The 18,392-nt window shown below is 38.8% G+C and overlaps 4 protein-coding genes across 5 annotated transcripts; 2 read left to right on the top strand and 2 right to left on the bottom strand.

Annotated features, from left to right (window-relative positions):
- Window positions 1-315: 315 nt before the first annotated feature.
- LOC135639710 (UDP-galactose/UDP-glucose transporter 5B-like) lies at window positions 316-10,344 on the bottom strand. Its single transcript, XM_065153579.1, has 11 exons — window positions 9,818-10,344; window positions 8,498-8,611; window positions 8,325-8,417; window positions 8,118-8,183; window positions 6,417-6,515; window positions 4,752-4,831; window positions 3,842-3,954; window positions 1,370-1,458; window positions 1,056-1,142; window positions 895-963; window positions 316-812 (listed from the first exon to the last, which is right to left on the bottom strand). The coding sequence occupies exons 1-11, from the start codon at window positions 9,926-9,928 to the stop codon at window positions 702-704; spliced, it is 1,032 nt and encodes a 343-aa protein (XP_065009651.1). The 5' UTR covers window positions 9,929-10,344; the 3' UTR covers window positions 316-701.
- A 1,285-nt stretch (window positions 10,345-11,629) lies between these two features.
- Window positions 11,630-12,256, top strand: LOC103989735 (zinc finger protein ZAT8). Its single transcript, XM_009408679.3, has one exon. It carries the CDS (start codon window positions 11,665-11,667, stop codon window positions 12,097-12,099), a length of 435 nt encoding a protein of 144 aa, XP_009406954.2. The 5' UTR covers window positions 11,630-11,664; the 3' UTR covers window positions 12,100-12,256.
- Window positions 12,257-12,791: 535 nt separating this feature from the next.
- On the top strand, window positions 12,792-15,593 carry LOC103989733 (uncharacterized). Its single transcript, XM_009408678.3, has 4 exons — window positions 12,792-12,891; window positions 13,877-13,989; window positions 14,815-15,029; window positions 15,166-15,593. The coding sequence occupies exons 2-4, from the start codon at window positions 13,897-13,899 to the stop codon at window positions 15,458-15,460; spliced, it is 603 nt and encodes a 200-aa protein (XP_009406953.2). The 5' UTR covers window positions 12,792-12,891; window positions 13,877-13,896; the 3' UTR covers window positions 15,461-15,593.
- Window positions 15,594-15,858: 265 nt separating this feature from the next.
- LOC135639808 (protein IN2-1 homolog B-like) lies at window positions 15,859-18,392 on the bottom strand. Of its 2 annotated transcripts, XM_065153729.1 has the most exons (11): window positions 18,294-18,392; window positions 17,986-18,230; window positions 17,828-17,896; window positions 17,655-17,715; window positions 17,483-17,569; window positions 17,298-17,396; window positions 17,094-17,202; window positions 16,943-17,019; window positions 16,284-16,391; window positions 16,119-16,199; window positions 15,859-16,032 (listed from the first exon to the last, which is right to left on the bottom strand). In XM_065153729.1, the coding sequence occupies exons 2-11, from the start codon at window positions 18,123-18,125 to the stop codon at window positions 16,024-16,026; spliced, it is 840 nt and encodes a 279-aa protein (XP_065009801.1). In that variant the 5' UTR covers window positions 18,126-18,230; window positions 18,294-18,392; the 3' UTR covers window positions 15,859-16,023. The 2 variants fall into 2 exon arrangements, with proteins under 2 accessions (XP_065009801.1, XP_065009800.1); XM_065153728.1 differs by lacking the exon at window positions 18,294-18,392 and having other exon boundaries at window positions 17,986-18,113.

Here is an 18,392-nt window from a genome sequence, read left to right as displayed (position 1 = left end):
TTTTGGTCATACAATGTTACAATATCACATTTATTTATTTAAAAATATATTTATGTTGAATAAATATTTAAAAAAATAAAAAAATATATATAAATTAATCATAAAATATTAAATGAACTTTTAAAATAAAATCTTATCAAACAACACTTGCCTTAATATATATTTAATATATAATTTTTATTTATTATTTATCAAGTATTTCATAAGTACACATTCACTCTATCTAAGTTGGCTCAACAGAGTCTTAAGTAGCACATTTATGCATCCCAAATTCATCCAAAACGATGAAGCCTGACAAATCATCAATCACAGTGATAGAAAATGCATGGATGGATCTCCATAACGTGTTGTTATACTTCATTAGAATCAAAGCGCCATCAGAAAGCTCAGCAGCATACAATAAAAGCATGGAGGAACCAGTTTACATTTTTAACATGACATATGATGTGGGCATGGAAGTGTACGTGTGCCAACATGTTCCTATCTTCTTGTTACCCTTTTCTTTCCTATTTTCCTTTGCATTGATCCCAAAAAAAGGGGGAAAAATCATAAAAGAAGAGTAAGAGTTTGTATTGGCTAGGAATTCATTATATCTGACGATTTCAAAACACACCATCCACCAGCTGATGAAAAAGGATCACTTGAATGAAGTAAAAACCCAAAGGCTTTCCTCACCGCAGTAGAAGCCACACCATTGCGTGTCAAGAATTGTCATTCCCTGAACTTGCATTTGGACCAGGAGCATGGGGCTGTGGCTTCTGTGGTTTGCTTCTCAAGAAGCTCTTTGTGTAAAGTGAGCCGAAAACAATTGCCTGATCAGGTATGAACGCTATGTCATTATTCAGCAATCATGCGAATAAGAATTAAATTGAATAGATGTGCGAAAATGCTTACGGCTCCAATCCACTGTTTCCAACTAAGGGGATGAGCGAACCAAATGCATGATAGCAATATGCTAACCAACTATAAAAAATGTCCAAACATTGAAGGTGAAATATTGACAGAATTAGTAAAAGGATCATGTAATAGACAACTTGGGTCCTTGAATAACTCACTTGTCTTGTGGTCATTATGGTAGCAAACGTAAGAGCTCCGAACGTACGGATTGTGTAAGAAATAAAGAACTGGCTAGCTGTTGCTACCTGCACATGTTTAGGTTGCCAATGAAACAGACAACGGGATCACAGCTAAGATGCTACACGTCTTGGCTTAATAGTATTTTTAAATAAGACAAATCGATGTGAGTTGCAATATCGTCGTGTCTAACTGCGAATGTGAAATCAAACACTCTAAGTGAATGCCAGAAGTAACATGGTAGACAAAGTCAGCAGTGTATGCATGTCAAAGAACTTCGGGTAAATATACTTACAGTGGAAAGAAGTGCCACATCGTAGAAGCAATCTTGGTGGCGGAACATGAAATCCACTGCTGAAAGCAGATGACCCTGTAAAATGAGTCCTGTATACAGAACAAGTAACCATTTAGAGTAGCTGCAAACCCATCTAAGAAAAAAGTAGTCAAGAAATATAATGAAAATAATCCAAAGAACTGCTGATACCATATGGGTGAAATGAAAGATAAAGGAAGGCAAGCACTAAACTTTTTACCCTCATTAAGTAGAGTTATGCTTAACAACAAATGCCGTATTGGGAGTTTAAGATTAAAATTTGAACAAATAATATCCAATATCTTAATAGTCTGGACTAATTTGGCTTGATTACATAGATTAACAGAGATCATTTCTTCCAGTATATCCCTCTATTCACTAAACCTTGCATACAGAGACAAAAAGAAAACAAGTCATCTAGAGATCTTCAAATGAAAGTATGAAAACAAAGACAGTACAGCAGTAGATAAGAAATAAATTAGCACTTTGCACCCTTTCAGTTCAGTGCTTTTCATTTGTCTTATCTAGATACATGGGATATCAATTCAGTGCTGATATAGTTTTAAAAGCCTACCCATTAATAGAGATAAGCCAAATATCGAAAGAAAGATTGGCACACTAGTTTTATGCAGAATTTATGCTGATCAGATACCAAATTTATCATGCTTATACATCAATACAGTATGCATAGTTGACATAATCAAAATTGAACTCAAATTTAAGCCCTTTATGGCTCAATTCCACCAAGTGCCAACAACTCTGACATGCAGATAGTACATAGACTGACCATGCTACATGAACATCTTTCCAATGGGCATTCCAAATAACGATATTGTGAAAATGGCTTTAGAGATGGTTGCCACCATATTCTTCTAGTCAGATGCTATGGAAATCTCTCGGGTAAAATTTCCAGATCTGGATGGCTCAAGACATACCTTATGTTCTTCTATATAAATATAGTTTTTCTTTCCCTATTAAAGATTATGTATTATATTAGAAAAGTAATCAACTTAAATCATGTCGTGGATCAGTAAGAGACAAAGCCCCTCGATTTTGCTACAACTTAATTTACAATTTCTGGTATAAATCGTCAAACAAGAACCATCAAAACTTTCCAATGAAAATCAAGCTTCAGTTAGTGACTCTACAGTCTTCCAAGGCAACCAGTGCAAGCCAGTGACATTGTTAAGGGTGAACCAATCCAGTGGTTTAAATAGGCACTCACTTGCCTCACCTGAGCGCCTCAAGTTTCGACTAGGCGACGTGCTTCAGTGAAGCGCCAACTAGGCGCTCGCCTAAACCCAAGCGTTGGGCACCTCGAGCGAGCGCCCGATTCAAACGAAGCAATTGAACCAGACTTTTAAGTCTGGTTCGGTTGAACAGTAGCTAATTGGTTCGATTGAAGAGAAGCTAGCTGGTTCGATTAAGCAACTATATACTTTCTTTTACTGTACTAGCAAAACCCACCCCCCGCACCCTGTGCAACCCCGAGCCATAAACCCTAGCACAACTTCTACCTCTACAACTGACGCTTCCTCTATCGCTGCCTCTGCCGCCCGTGCACAGGACCGAGGCTTCCCCTGTCATTGACGGACGAATCCAAAGGCCTAACCTTCGAGCGCAGTTCCTTCCACCGTCGTTGCTTCCATGTGCAACTCTTTCCACCATCGAGGGAGAGAACCGCAACTTCCTCCACCATCGACGGACACCTCTAAAGTTTCCTCCACCCACAACATCGTCGTCCGCAACTTCTGCCGCTGCTGTCAGCCACAGTTTCCTCCGCTGCTACTACTATCATCCACAGCTTCCTCCGCCGCCGTCATCGTTCGAAAGTTCTTCCGTCACCGCTGCCCTCTCCTTCCCCACTTTCCACTGTCCATGACTCTTTTCTCCCCTCTAACTATTGTTAACAGTAGATAATCTACTGTTAACAGCAATTAATGTCATATTTTTATATATAAAATCATATTTATCAATTATATTATGTATTTTTATATTTTTTTATATTTTAGAGTGCCTCGCTTCGCTTGGACGAGTGCCTAAAACCTCGGGCATTTTAGGACCTTAGCACCTCGTGCTTTTAAAATCACTGAACCAATCTACCCTTGGCATAATATAAAAATCCATGTTGAAACTTAAGCAGGTTGGTATGAATATGCTATGTATAGTTTGTACATCTTGGTCAATGCTCATTACCTACACCTTTTCTTTTATATTTTCCCTTGGTGAAGAAGACATATCATATATTAAAATGATAATCAAAGGAGACTCATCCAACAAAAGTTATATAGGCCTACTTGAAGACATGACAAATTTGCATAAGACAAACAATATATACATTCCAGTTGCAAAGGCAAAGATAGGCAGGAAATCTTTTAACCATGCATCATTGTCTAGAAAAAGATGTAACCAGAGGAGTACAGAATAAATTATAACCATAATCAAAACTAGTACCACTTAAACTGAGGAGACATGAACATATGGTGGTGTAGAATATCTGATTATGTATTTCCATGTCATATCCCTTAAAAAGTTTGTCTTGAAATGTACTGGTGAAGCCATCAAACCTGTAAATACACAATAAAGAATGAAAATGATGAAACATAAACACTTGTGTGGCAATGATCTGAATTCATAAGCAACCAGAAGGATAAAAAAGCAATGCAAATTTTTTCTCTGTGGTTGTATACCAGTAGGCAAGATGGTCAAACAATTTGTTAATTGGAAAAGGTGCATACTAGAAGATAAATAAATCTTAAAAATGCCTGAGTTAAATGAAGAAAATATGACAAAAACAGAAAAACGGTATGCAAGATAGAGCTGTCAGTAAACAATGTCCAGAAAACTAATGATCAGACATTGAAATCCCTAGAATATCATGACATCATGCAATTAGAAGAGCTGGTTTACAATGCTAGTTTTATTTTGGTTCAGTAATTTGCTCCAGGTCATTAAACTGTCTAAACAGAGTCCACAAAACTAGATAAATATATGCTGCTAACACCCCTACACAGAACTCATACTAAACGTATGCTTGCATATACCAAACTACATGACATATTAAGTTTTAACAGAATAATTCTGACTAAATTTTAATAAAATTTATTTGCAATAAATCACTAAAATCCATTTTGAAAATGAAAAAGTAACTGAAACGAATAGATCATCAGATCATAACAGTCACAGGCTCTCGTCAATTTAACATGAACAATCATATTATATTCAGTTTTGCAGACATGCAGAAGAAACAACATATTCTTTCATATATACACCGAGCACCAAAGATATTAGGACTGGAATACCAAACAAATGTCGAGTATGATAAACTCAGAATAAGACTAAATTAGCAACTAATAGGAAATACCCAAGATAACCAAGCATAAGTGAAACTCCCCAAATGGTGCTTTCTCTTCCTGTATTATATGCGGTAATGTCAGCTGATGCCTACATTGAGACACAACAAAACAATTATTCTGAGGTCAAAATCTTTAGAAGTAAATCTCATCAAGCTGAAAAAAGATTGTTTACATAGAATCTTTTTCTTAATCTACTAAAAATCAAGTTCATGCACCATCCACATGTCCCTCGCATGTATCAGGTAACAATGGTAAGATCACCCATTAACCAGAAACACCATAAGATATTTCTGGTGTAGTGTACCAAGATAAAAGATTGGCATATATGAAAGCTGCAAAAAAGCTTACATATATTAAAAGCTGCAAGAATCTTGCATTTATATAAAGAAATTTGTATCCTGGAATCACATATATCAAGATAGTCAATTTCTCCTAGTCTATGGTTGGCTTGGACCTTTGAGAATTTTGAATGTAGAAAAAGGACTTCAGTACATTTTTTTTTTACTTCAGTACAATTATCTTTGACATTAGACACAGGAGCATTTACATACAAAGGATGTCATAGTCAAGTGGCTCCTAATTACTTCAGTAAACCTGATCCCTTTATCTAAAACACGTCCCAAATTTGATCATCTAGATGTGTTGACCTTAGTTCTACATGTATTACTAGCACGCGAGGCTTCAATTACCCGTTGGTGCGTAGGAAATCATATCATTCATTACTGGTCGGCATTCATTTTTTACAACAGCTTGGCATACTGATATACCATTTCAGTCTGACAAGGTGCTGAAACCAGTATTTGACCAGAGCTTTAAAACTTGGTAACATCTCCGAACACACAAAGGGGAGCAGGCTTTGGAATCTACCTTATGTATGAATGTTGGTTAAACAGACCAATTGTATTGCAGCAAGAAATCTTAGAAAAACTTAACTAATTATTCATGTTATGATTATAATTTGCAGAAAATAAAATGTTATACTTAGTTTCCAAGTTGCATTGATTTATAACAACTTCTGATTTATAGTGACATTTAACATTAAATGGTCCCCACAAAAAGTCCAGAACATTTAGTAAACCATCAATGGTCTTTCTTATGTAACACCCTCTTTCCATTGAGACATTATATTTGAGATACGTTCTTCTTCTATTAATTTAATAATGAGACATTAGCATATTTAGCATTTAACATGACATAGACACCATGGATCAAGTAGGTAAATAGTACATTAAGTAGTTTCATACATGACCCGCTCATAATCAGGTTAGGAAACCTCAACATGCACCCAACCCATGTGTTTGACTTGGGTTTGGGTGAACCCAATAAATATTAATGATATCAAAGTACTAATAATAATGCAATAATACAACTCTGATAAAGATGGGAGCAACAACAAGGGATGAAGCTGGCAACAATCATGAGGCAGTATTAAAAATTATTCTTAAAATTAATTTATTAGGCTTGCCTGTCAAATGCTATATCATTGGCAACTAAATTTAAAAAAATGTACATATCCCTTTGATACATCAACTATCTATTCTAGGATCTTTATGTAAAGCCAACATAAACAAGAAAATTCATAGAAGAAGGTGATTGAGAAACATTTTGTTGATTAAAAAGACAATTTAACTAGCATAAGTTAAAAAAAGATTTAAACTTAAGATTATACTTACTGGGGATAGAATAAATATAGCACAACCAATTGTCACAAGCAGAGCAAATAGATAGTCTTTCCCATTATACTTCTTCTGCATAATAAATGTTCCCCAGACCTGAATAAACAAAAGGAGCAATCACTCGATCAATGGTATTGATTGTATATGCATAAATAGAGAAAATCATTGTAAAAAATAGTGTTAAACAGTGCCAACATTTGACCTATTGTTAATAGTAGCAAAACTTCACTCTTCTATGAACTATGTACAAATAGTACAACACACACACACACACACACACACACACACAAGTAAATGAATTCAACAAAAAAGGTAGATATGAACACTTGTAGTGTATACAACTAAAACTGCTTCATAAAGCCATTATGCATCACTAGAAGTCATCAGCAAAAACTCAATGGACCAGTACAAGAACCACAAAGGTTGACGAACAGCAGAACAGCAAAGCTAGAAAACCATAGTCAAACATTAAAATACTTAATTAAGTTATATATAAAACCAAATGACCCATGGAGGACAATTCTTTCAATCTAACATGTGATAAATGCACCAGAATCTTCTATCACTCAATGCAAGATACAGTGATGGTTTCCATGTGAAATTTAAGGAAACTAGTGGTGTAAAATGATACTCTGTTAAAGCAATAAAAGGGTTTCTATCAGAAAAGAGAAAAGAAAAAGGTCCATAAAGTGTTGCTATCAAAGGCATGCCTGAAGCACTAACTGCATCTTGTTAACTTCTTAACAGGAACAAGGACCAAAAGGCAAACCTTTATAGTTTGTAGTTTCATCTTTATCACTAACATGACACCTATGCTAACAAATGATGATTCTGTACGTCAGAAATCAAAGTTAAATTGTTATTATCACCTATCAGATATTGGCTGACCTTTTGCATGCCATTGTCATGAACACCAAGATAAGAAAGTTATTCCCAGATGAGATGTTCTTCGATAAAATTGTAATAAAAATGTGCTCTTTATGTACTACTTCATTAAACTTCAACTTGAAAGCTCAAAGTAACAAAAATCACAAGAAGAATCCCACAGACTTCAGTAGTTTTCTGTAGCCTAAAAGATACTGTCCAAATAGAAGCAAAAAAGAATACAAAAAGAATCCTAGTAACTTGTGGATTTGCTGGTGAACAAACCAAGAACAAATTGACAAGAAACTAGCTTAATCCATATAAATGAGAGCATCATATACATTAATGTCAATTTTTAATATCATACATAAAATTTGAATTTGAATTTGAATTTAAGCCAAAGCACCATCCTCCAACTCACCTTTTCCGACAGAGACATCACTTTCAAGTTGAATGATTTTGAAGCAAATTAGCAAAACTAGAACATAGAGATCAAAAATGAAAAAGAACTTATGTAACAGAAAGATTGATATACAGCAGTCTTAGTTATCTTCATCGCCCAACCTCCCAGGTTTAGTTCAACATCTGCCTATTCTCCTTCCTGCTGCTCTCAAGAATACTTAAAATTGATTAAATTGGGGACATATGGTATGGCTACCTCTAATAACATTGAACTAATAGAAAAGCTGAACCACTATGAACAATAATTGGCTCAAACAAAACTAAAATTATGTAAATATTATGACATATGAAAATGAGCATACATGAAACAAAGCAGACTGAACATTAAAAACAAGTACATGATCCATATTTCCCAATTTGATAGAGACTTACCATGACAGGTATCATTTTTGCACATTTTGCAAGGGTCTGAACAGGGAAACTAACATACTTGAGTGCCTGAAAAAACCAGGAATAATCTTACTTCATGTTAGAAGGATTATAAAACAAAGGCTTAAAAAAAAGAAAATAGATAGAAAAAAAAATACATGTAGTTAGCCTAAAAATTGATGGTTAAGTCACTGAATAAACCATTCTTACCTCATACTGGCATGTTGTAGTCAGTATGTTAGATACAGATATTGCACAATACTTGTAGATTGGTGCTACAGGATCCAAGGACTTTTTACTTGCCTATGGGACAACATAAAAGAAGTTACAAACTTAATTGATTCTGGAAGCTCAAATTAGAATAATCACCCTTTAAAACTTACTAGTAAAACACCTGCAGATACTGCAGATGTCATAATGCGGTTGCAAAAGACAAGAAACAGTGAGTATCTAAAGTATTCTTTGTTTATGCCATAGGGAACCCTCATTATCTTCTCCTGGCAGAAAAAGGCAATCTAGAGTGAGACAGTCAGGAATACAAACTCAAGATACCTCCAAGGTGACCAGCATACTGCCAGGTAGGAATTGAACAGCTAGCAAGAAAAATTCAAGTATATTCCAGCTAATTACTTTCATATCCTTAAAACTGTAAACTGCCGTGCTAATTACATAGAGCAAAGAGATTCTCATTAAATGCTACAGATGACATAGCTAGAACTGCAAAACTCGCATAAACTGGCCACACCAACATGGGGTGTCTACATGTTTAGAGTAGTATACATTCTGCTCAAACTATCATCATGTACAAATAATTTTTGTTGTCCAAATCTGATCAAGCGAATCACTTCCTGGTTCAGTAAAGGGGAATGTGCTTTTTAGAAGAAGTCCCTGAAGATTTGCAAGGGATAATAGGGTGCAAAGCTAAAATGCATTAACTGAAATCATCTTATGATTTGAAAGAACAACCAGTTAAGGGAAACAAAAAGACAAAGAAAAAGAATCAAATTACAACATTGGACCATTATAACCAGTCTATGGTCAGCCTCCACAGAAAAACCTGGGGAAGAACCCAGAAAAACACGATGAAGCAAATATAGACCAAGAACCCAATCTGTCAAGGTAAATGTCACGATGTGGATTAAAAACAACAAAGCAAACCTAAAATGACTAATCAATTATTCAAACTCAAGGTCTGAATTAAACATAAGTCAAATCATGGATAAAAACACTGACCTAAGTAGCCACTCAACTTTTCAAGAAACTTACCTAAATGACAAGACACCATCAGAATTCACCACAAAGAACCTTTTTTCACTTTTAAAAACCAAATAGCATTATGAACAAAAAGAAGAGTCATTTCAAGAACTGTCCACAAGGGGATGGTTAAAGTTTGGAGGGGTTGGTGGCCATTACACCGTCAGAGATCCCCACAAAGACTCTATTTTTCCCTTAAGACACATCCATATAGCGTTAGAAATAAAAAAGGAAGAGCCAGACAAGGCGATGGTTAGGGCTTGGAAAATGGTTTGTGGCCATTCAACTTTTAAGAAACTTGACCTAAATAACAAGACGCCACCAGAACTCACCACAAAGAACCTAATTTTCCCCTTAACACACATTCAAATATCGTTAAAAAGAAAAAGAAGAGTCATGGTTAGGGCTTGGAAAGAGAGTCGCTGTTTATTACAAATATGATGATTCACCTGTAGGATACCATAAACAAGAAGGGTGCTCATGATCCCGGTGACGGCGAAGGCGCACTGCAAGACCCTGTTCTCCTTCCCCTTCATCGATGCTGAAAGGGGTTCCGCCATTGCCCATCCAAGATCTCAAAGAAAGTCTTCGTCTTATAAATTTCCTAGCTTCTTCTCGGACTCGAAAATCGATATCCTCGGCAAAGAAACGAACGCCCGACGACACAAATGGAACCACCACTTCAAGAAAAAGGGGGAGGTGAAGGCGATCAACAGTACCACCACTTCGAATCAGCTCCTATCGCCTTCCTTTTTCGTCGACTATTTCCTTCTGGATTGTGGAGAGGAGGAGAGGCGGGATCATGTGATTGGGGGTGCGGGATTAGGGGATCAAGGGGCAGCGAAGTACTCGAAGTGGGCACGTGGTGGAAGAGGAGGAGGAAGAGGGGGGGACGAGAGCGATTCGACTAAAGAAGCGTGGAGGCCGGCGATCGACGAGAGCGGCGGGGTTTTGTGCCTTCTTCCCACATGAACAGTCCGAGTAGTTCGGGCTTTCGGTCCGATCCCGGCAACGGGCGCGGATAGGCTGTGTCACTCGTTGCGGGTTGGGCTCACCGCTCACCCGCATGCGACTCCCGAAACCCGTTTTCGGCCCTTCATTCTGGCCCAGTTATCAAAACCGGTCCTGGTTCGGACTCGTTGGTCCGACCGGATAAATCAAGAACCGGTTTCTTGACCCGTCCGATTCATTTGTGTGTGTGTATATATATATATGGAATGAATACAGAGTTGTGGAAGGTCAATTGTGTTTTCTTTTTTCTTATCTATGAACCCCTTGATTGGTTGTATTTGTCTCTCTCAATTGTGTGGAAGGTCACTTGTAGAGACAAGGTGTGGCAGACGCTCAAGCAATGGAACTTGTCTTCGGTACAGGATTGGAAGTCACAAGATACGTGATCCAGCTTCGTACAAAAACTCTTCTGCTCAATTCCTTTGGCGTTTCTCGTTCCTTGATCGGCATGCTGTTCATATCGCTTTCTTACCAATCTATGGTATGGAAACCTTTCCGTCTGATGACAACAGATAAGATATGATCTATTAGGTAGGCAGGAGTATCTCATTAGCTGGACAAGCCAACAAGTGTAGGAATCATCCCAGCTCTCGTCAAGAAAGAAGAAGAGCAGTTGTTCCTATGTGCTCATGCACTTCACTACTTGAACTCCTCTTCTGGTCTCCTCCGCAAACAACTTGGTGAATTGGTGCATGTTAGTGTGGAGATCAGCACGTCTAGAACACAAAGGTATCCACCAGATCGATCTTTTAGATGATACAAGTTTCCAATAAAGGATAATGATACCTCTATGACCTAATCTTTGAGGAACTTAAAGGAATTCACCAAGTTGACGATTACCTTTAGTTTTCTTTATATCTGAAAGGAAGCAATGGAGCTTATCCAACAGGAAGTAAGAGACAGGGAAGCTTCGGGGTAGAAGAAACATACTGCTCATCCAACTATGTGACGATGGCCATTGAAATGATATATGACTCTACCAAGCACCAGAGAAATGCTTGGATTATGTCAGTTGGTACTATCAGTACTACTACTAGCGCAAGTTCATGCCCATCTGCTTGCACTGTTTTGGATCGGTAGGATGTCACCATCAAACACGAGAAACATCTCTCCATGGTCTTCTAGCATCTTTCCATGACGCTTGCAGGTGATCCACAGTATCAGCAGTTGTTCTCAGTGACTTGTTTCGGAAAGGCAACTTCACAAGTAAGAACTTCGGGTAGCCTATAAATGCCAAGCCCTTGCTTCTCTTCTTCCATACTGTGGTGGTATAGTAGTAGAAGATATGAAGAGATTTGGGGACGGAGAGGAAGGAGAGATGGAGAGCATGAACGTAGCTGATGTCCCGACGCTCCTCACTCGCGGCGGAGGCGGAGAGGGCACCATCAGCGTCCCGTCGCGGGCGTCTTCGGTGCGGGTTTTCTGGTGCAGGACCTGCCACCGTCAGTTCCCCTCCTTCCAAGCCCTCGGAGGCCACCGCGCGAGCCACAAGAAGCCGAGGCTCGCGGAGGACCGCCACGGCCACGCCTGCTCCGTCTCGGGACTCGAGTTCGCCGTCAGCCAGGCGTTAGGCGGCCACATGAGGCAGCACTGCACCGGCGGCGCGCCTCATGGCCTCACGGAGAAGAAGCCCGGCAAGAGGAGGGGCCTGTGGTTGGACCTGAACATGCCGCGGGGCCTGTGGTTGGACCTGAACAAGCCGCCGTCCGACGACGTTTGAGCCTATCTGCCATGGACCAAGAACACTATTTTGCAGGCACGAGTCATGCACGTGATAAAGATCAGAGCAACACGCTTCCATGGACTTGCTTTCTTGGGCGGAAGATACTTCTCATTTTGTGTTCCATTTGGTTATGATATTAAGGCTAATTCATGTCCATGCAAATATTTTTTAATGTATATATATATATATATAATGAAATAATTTTTGGGTTTAGAAGGGAAATATATATGTAATAAATTCAAAGCTGCGTGCGTGAATGGAAACATGCAACTAAATGCTCGTCACGTCGATCGCCAATATTGCATGCACTGCCTGCGGATCCGTCCGGATTCCATTGCCGGAAATAGAAACGGGGTCGTGCCAGCTGTAATGAACGGTCAGGATACCTTCTTCGACGATGGAGCTTTTGATCCGACGATCATGGTTGATTTGAAGACCGTAGGTCACACTGGACGGGAATCTTGTCTTTGGCCATGCCTCACTATTCGGATCCTCTCCAATCTTGGCGAACACCAAACTGTCCTTTACTAAAATGTCGATCGTCCACCGTGGTGGGCGCCAGCGATCGCCAATGGATGGATGTTTGCAATTTTAGGTGGGAGAGTTGGAGAGGATCCCCCCAATAGGGGATGCAGCCACCAGCTAATTGTAGCCGTTTAAGGAAACATCCAGCTGCTATTTCTATTAACGAAAACACCAACCTCTTCATCGGAATATATTATGCGCAGGGGAGAGTAGGGTAGCCGGCCCAGCCAAAGCTCTCTTCTTCTTCGCCGAGGAATCCGAGAGGTATGGAGACCGTGTTCTTCTATGGACTCTGTATCACCTCTTGTCTACCTTTTTTTGCTTTGCTAGAGTGTCAAATTGTGATCTTGTTCAGTCTTTTTGTCAATCGGAGGATTTTGGATTCGGTACTCGCGCAAGTCGAATTAAATATAGGGAAGATAAAGGATTTTGTACTTGTATGTTTTGTCACTGATCGTTTGTAATCTGATCCTGTTTCATCTGTGGATGCTGCATGCTCCTTTTCTTTCTCCCTAATATTTTTGGGGCTAAAGGTCACTTTTTTACCGGATATTGCACTTCAAATTGAGGATCCTGAAGTTGGATAACCGGGATTTGTGTTTCATTGTCTTCAAGTGCCTTTTGTTTAGATTGGGTAAGGTAGTATTCTAATGACGAATTCAAACAAAAGTTTTGTGCTCCTTGTTACATGAATCATTGTTTCCATATGACTGTTTTTGCCTTTCAGTATATATGAAATTAATATCAGGGACTTTCAGTTTCATTTGTGATTTTCTTCTTAATTCATGTCAGTTTTAGTCTATCGTAATGATTGTCATGATTCTTGCTCTCTTTTAATGCATTGCGCACTCACACGATAAATCTACTGTAGGTTGTATATTTCTAAATATTGATTTCAGAAGGTCATAATAATATCTCATTCGAAATATCATCGAGACTGAGAATTATAAGCACTAATATTGTGCTAAAAGAAACAATTCAATTGGGATGTTGCCTGTTAAGAATCCACTTTCTTTACTAATTAGATCCTGAAGTTTCAAAACATATGCCATCCTAAACTTAAATCTGGTTATATTAAAATGATATAATGATGCGTGAGCATCATGAACTCTCATTGCTTTGGTTAATTCTCGCATTTATGCCACTAATATTAACTGTAGGGAAATTTTGAATGTTTGCTTCATGGATAAGAGTTGTAATCTAATGTGGTTCTTCGGTCTAATTGTCTCCTATTACTTCTTTGGTGCAGGACCGTTGAAGACTAGAACAATGACAATACATCAAAGCACAAAAATTGCACTTTGTGTGGCTTTTCTTGGGTGTCTGTCTTTCTTACTTGGCATACTTGCAGAAAACAAAAAGGTCTCTCATAAATCTTACCATATGTTGAGGAATCCTTTATAAGTGCGATCTGAGTATGGATTTTCATCTTTTATATGACAGGATGTTTCTTCCCATATTTTCTTTTGCATAAATGTCAAGTTTCTTTTCTTTAATGCAAATTGTTTATATGGTTAATTGAAATCCCAGATTATGTTTAAATATGTTTGATCTCAAGTGCTTGCCAATCATAGGTGAGTATAGCTGATTTTTGTTGGTATATAAGTAGCAAAATGATGTTTTGCTTCTGCTTTTGTAAACTGCTGCCTTTTCGACTAGTTTTTTCTTTCTTGATCTATCTTGTAATATACTCTTTGTTACAGGCTTTGTCTTGGGATTCCTTAATATGATGCTATTCTTTATGTTTCTTGAAGTTTTTGTTCTATTATGGAATTGTTCTTTGTGCTCTTATTACCTTTTCGTTGATGCCTTGGTCATTGTATGAAAAAATACATTGGATTCCTTTTGTTGGACAAAGCAAAGTATGTCATTGACTTTTATTTTAGTGAAAACATTGTAACAACATTTGGCACTTAGCATATGATAAATGTTGATGGATGACATGCCATGCTTGGTCTTCAGCAAACCAAGTAACAACTGACAAGCCATGCACACAGTCGAGTCCTTTGTTTCCATGTGATGTAGCCAATCTATGAACTGTTGTTTACACCCCTATTATTTGCCATCCAAAGAGGAAGCATCATCTCTCTGATGGATCAAATGCATGCATTTGTGTGTCCATATGTTCATGTTTTGTCTTCTCACTCCTGTTCTTAGACCTCATTAAATCTTTTCATGTTTTTACAGCCTGCACAAGGAACTCCAATCATAGGAAAGGATGTTGTTGTCTGCAAGTACCCAAGTGATCCGGTAATTGCATTTGGATCTCTAGCTATTGTGTCACTCCTGCTTTCTGCTATTGTAGGACACGTCGCAGTTTACTTCCCATACAAAGGCAAGTCTGTTCCAACCTCTAGTTTGTTCCAGAACACTACATTGTTCGTCTTCTTCATCATTGCAGAGTAAGCTTCCTTCATCTCCTTCTCGTTGCAGTTTATGTCATCCACATATAACTTTTTTCTTGGTTGATCCCAAAGTAAACTGCATCATACGTGTATTTCGGTCATAAGTAATGATGTAGGAGTACACTGATGTCAGGGCTGTTACAACTTTGGCTCTGGTGATGTTGATGTGGGCAACCATCACCGAAGGCCTTCATCGTTCTCGCAACGTTCATCACGATCTCGAATACCTCTGCCCGACAGCGAAGACTGGTCTCTTCGGCGGTGCTGCTTTTCTTGCCCTCGATGCTGCTCTCTTTTGGCTCATCTGCCAAATGTTGACGCTCAATGCCAGAGCTGATTACTTTGACGAGGATGATCCTAAAGGGGAGTACGGACAGGTTTATGCAGATGAGTTAGAGAACACTGAGAACAAGCATTCATCAGTCTAGATGTGAACAAGAAGCAACTTCTAGTCGAGAGACATTTCTTCTCTCTGCATTGTTATTCTCTGTTTCATGACAGACATTGTTTGGTTGCCTCTGTTAATATGCCAATGCATAGTTATCACTTTAACATCTCCAATTGTGTGTCTGTGCCATTCCATATAGCCAAGTGGAGAAGATAGAAGCACATATCACAATCTTGATTGCTTTGAAATGTTTGAAGAATACATGGATGTCAATCACACATTGGTAACACAGCTTTAACACAAGAAACTCTCATTTTTATTACAAAGGCTGCTGATGGTTTTAATACTGCTTGATCTGTTAATATGACAATGCATAGTTATCACTTTAACATCTCCAATTGTGTGTCTGTGCCTTTCCATATAGCTAAGTAGGGAAGATAGAAGCACATAAGCACAATCTTGATTGCTTTGAAATGTTTGAAGAATACATGGATGTCAATCACACATTGGTAACACAACATTAACACAAGAAAGTCCCATTTTTATTACAAAGGCTGCTGATGGTTTTATTACTGCTTGATCTGAAACTGGAAGACATATTCTTCATGCCAACTGGTAAAACAGGTAAGAAAAGAAAAGTCAACTAGGGTAAAAATTCAACTGGATTAAGCAAATTGAGATCGGTTAAAGGACATCACCCCAAACCGTTTCTTGGTTGCGGACATCAGCTCTTGAGGATCAATTCGGGTTTGCGCGTAAGCCTCGATCTTGTTCAGCTCCTAAAACAACAAATACAGAATGATAAGGAGAAAGATAGATCCAACTCTACAGGCATTGAATCTTTATGAGGGACATGGTGGTACCTCAATCCACAATGCCAGTTTGGGTCTGCCCTTGAGGATGTCATAGTTCTTCACATCCAGCAAGAGAGTCTGGAACCTCTCAACAAATGGAGCATATGCAATGTCCACCTAAAATATATAAGAAGTAATTCAAATTTAGAATTCATAAATACAAGAACAGAAATAAAACCTTGTCGTAAACAAAGAAAGGAAACAAAATTACAAATTTGCATGCATTCTATAAATGAACAAAATAACAAAGAAAAGGTTTCCAAGATGGATATTTGCCAACAGTAGTTATCGGAATTGCTATTCTCTTTAGAGTGATTCACAATTAGTAGATTGCTGGACTTATCCAGCAACCAGAAAAAGGAATCAGATCGGAGTGTAATGGTTGACTTTAGACCTTTTGTCATGAACAATGTATTAGAACTATGATTCTGAGAGCAGCAGAGAATGATCTATGTGCTTGCTGAAGGAACACAGGAAACATAATTTGTGGATTATTTTGCTTTGAAGCAAATCCCAAACATTAACCAGTAGAAACAACAAATGAAAGAAGAAATGTAGTCAAGACAGCTCCAACGCCAAGAAGAAACATTAATTCCACTGAATGAATAAAACTAAGATTGATTCTCAGTCATACAATGATGAAGAACAAAATCCAACTGCTGACTTACCAGGCTGAATTGCCCAAGGAAGAAAGGCCCATCACTGAACTTTGATAGAGCATCCTCTATTTTGTCATAGGCAGCATCTGAGACAAAAGGATTAAGCAGACCAAATCATTTGAAGTGATATTCTGAAAACCATAGAGAGATCCTTGCTCACCAAGTTCACCACTGACATCCCCCTTAGCGGCCGTTGCTTTAAACATAACCATATTGAAGGAATCACTGTATGACAATAACTCTTCTGCAAACTGCTGCTTTGCAGGATCCTGTTGAGTTTCCAGCAACAACAGGACAAGAAGATATATACATACCTTTTGGCTAAAAACCTACTGATTAAGCAAGATATATAGTTTTTTCTTACATCAGGTTTCAGTGCAGGCCCTTCAAAATGAGCATCAATATACTTTATCAAGTCCAGACTCTCTCCCCTGACCTCGTTATTATGCTCCAAAGAAGGTACCTATTGAACTCTCAGAGAAGGATTCAGAGTCAATTCTAACATCAAAAAAGCCAAAGACAATTGCCAGGAGCAGAATCTCTCAAGACCTTGTTTGCAGAGTAGAGTTTGTCCTTGTACCATGCTGGCCTGTTGAGTAGATCAACAGGTACCAATTCGATCTTTTCCTGCAATCCCTGCTCCCACATAAAAGTAGATCAAACGACTTATTGAAGGATCAAGCTTCAGCTACAAGATATTGCAGGCTCAGCAAATTAGTACCTTGTAATTTCTAGCAATCCAGGGACGCTGTGCAAATGGGCAAACGTACGCTACGTACAACCTGGAATACAGACCACCCCCAAAATAAAGGAGGATGCTGAGGATTTCATCAACCGAGGAATAAAAATCGAATCTTTCAGCGTAAATCAAAAGAAAGAGACGAGTTTGGATGCCTGGTGGTGCCATCGAAGAGGGCAGGTGGCTCCGATGCGGCAGTGAGACTGGGGGGAAGAGACGCCAATCTACAAAAAGGGGGAAGGAAGAAGGAAAGAAACAAAGCGCATCAGATGAAGAACAAGAGAAAAATCCGGAAGGAAAGAGAAGGGATTACTTGCTGGGCGCTACGGCGGCCATGGGAGGATCTCCGAGATACTTCGAGGTGAGACTCGCCTGAGCTCCCCACCTCCCTTGGACGTAATATATAGTGGCACCGCGACACTGTCGGAAGGAGACGGAGCACGTGACTGCCATCGACTTTGGATGCCGTCCATGTTACGGAGATGATGGGCGGCGACGCTTCCACAGTGGAGGAGAAGGAAGAATTGGTGGATTGAGGCATCAAGTCAAACGACAATACTAAAAAAAATCAAACTTTAGCGACCAACACATCAATATCTGGAAAAAATATTTATCATCTACCTCGAGGTAAGGAGCGTGATGAGGAATGCCATTATTGAGGATGCTGATGGCATTGACCGGAGCCGTGCGTCGAATGCTTTCTCCGCTTCTTTGCCAGTG

This window comes from Musa acuminata, chromosome BXJ3-6 (genome assembly GCF_036884655.1).
Source record: "Musa acuminata AAA Group cultivar baxijiao chromosome BXJ3-6, Cavendish_Baxijiao_AAA, whole genome shotgun sequence".
Taxonomy (NCBI): domain Eukaryota; kingdom Viridiplantae; phylum Streptophyta; class Magnoliopsida; order Zingiberales; family Musaceae; genus Musa; species Musa acuminata.
This window is presented reverse-complemented; position numbering and strand designations above follow the sequence as displayed.

Excerpts from the sequence above, each read along its gene's own strand:
- LOC103989733 (XM_009408678.3), top strand. The coding sequence starts at position 13,897 with ATGACAATACATCAAAGCACAAAAATTGCACTTTGTGTGGCTTTTCTT. Across the intron at positions 13,990-14,814 it reads TACTTGCAGAAAACAAAAAG|CCTGCACAAGGAACTCCAAT; the intron begins GTCTCTCATAAA and ends ATGTTTTTACAG. Across the intron at positions 15,030-15,165 it reads GTCTTCTTCATCATTGCAGA|GGCTGTTACAACTTTGGCTC; the intron begins GTAAGCTTCCTT and ends CACTGATGTCAG.
- LOC135639808 (XM_065153729.1), bottom strand. The coding sequence starts at position 18,125 with ATGGCAGTCACGTGCTCCGTCTCCTTCCGACAGTGTCGCGGTGCCACT. Across the intron at positions 17,897-17,985 it reads GCCGCCGTAGCGCCCAGCAA|ATTGGCGTCTCTTCCCCCCA; the intron begins GTAATCCCTTCT and ends CCCTTTTTGTAG. Across the intron at positions 17,397-17,482 it reads AACTCTACTCTGCAAACAAG|GTACCTTCTTTGGAGCATAA; the intron begins GTCTTGAGAGAT and ends AGAGTTCAATAG.
- LOC103989735 (XM_009408679.3), top strand. The coding sequence starts at position 11,665 with ATGAAGAGATTTGGGGACGGAGAGGAAGGAGAGATGGAGAGCATGAAC.
- LOC135639710 (XM_065153579.1), bottom strand. The coding sequence starts at position 9,928 with ATGGCGGAACCCCTTTCAGCATCGATGAAGGGGAAGGAGAACAGGGTC. Across the intron at positions 8,184-8,324 it reads CTACAACATGCCAGTATGAG|GCACTCAAGTATGTTAGTTT; the intron begins GTAAGAATGGTT and ends TGGTTTTTTCAG. Across the intron at positions 6,516-8,117 it reads CAAAAATGATACCTGTCATG|GTCTGGGGAACATTTATTAT; the intron begins GTAAGTCTCTAT and ends TTGTTTATTCAG.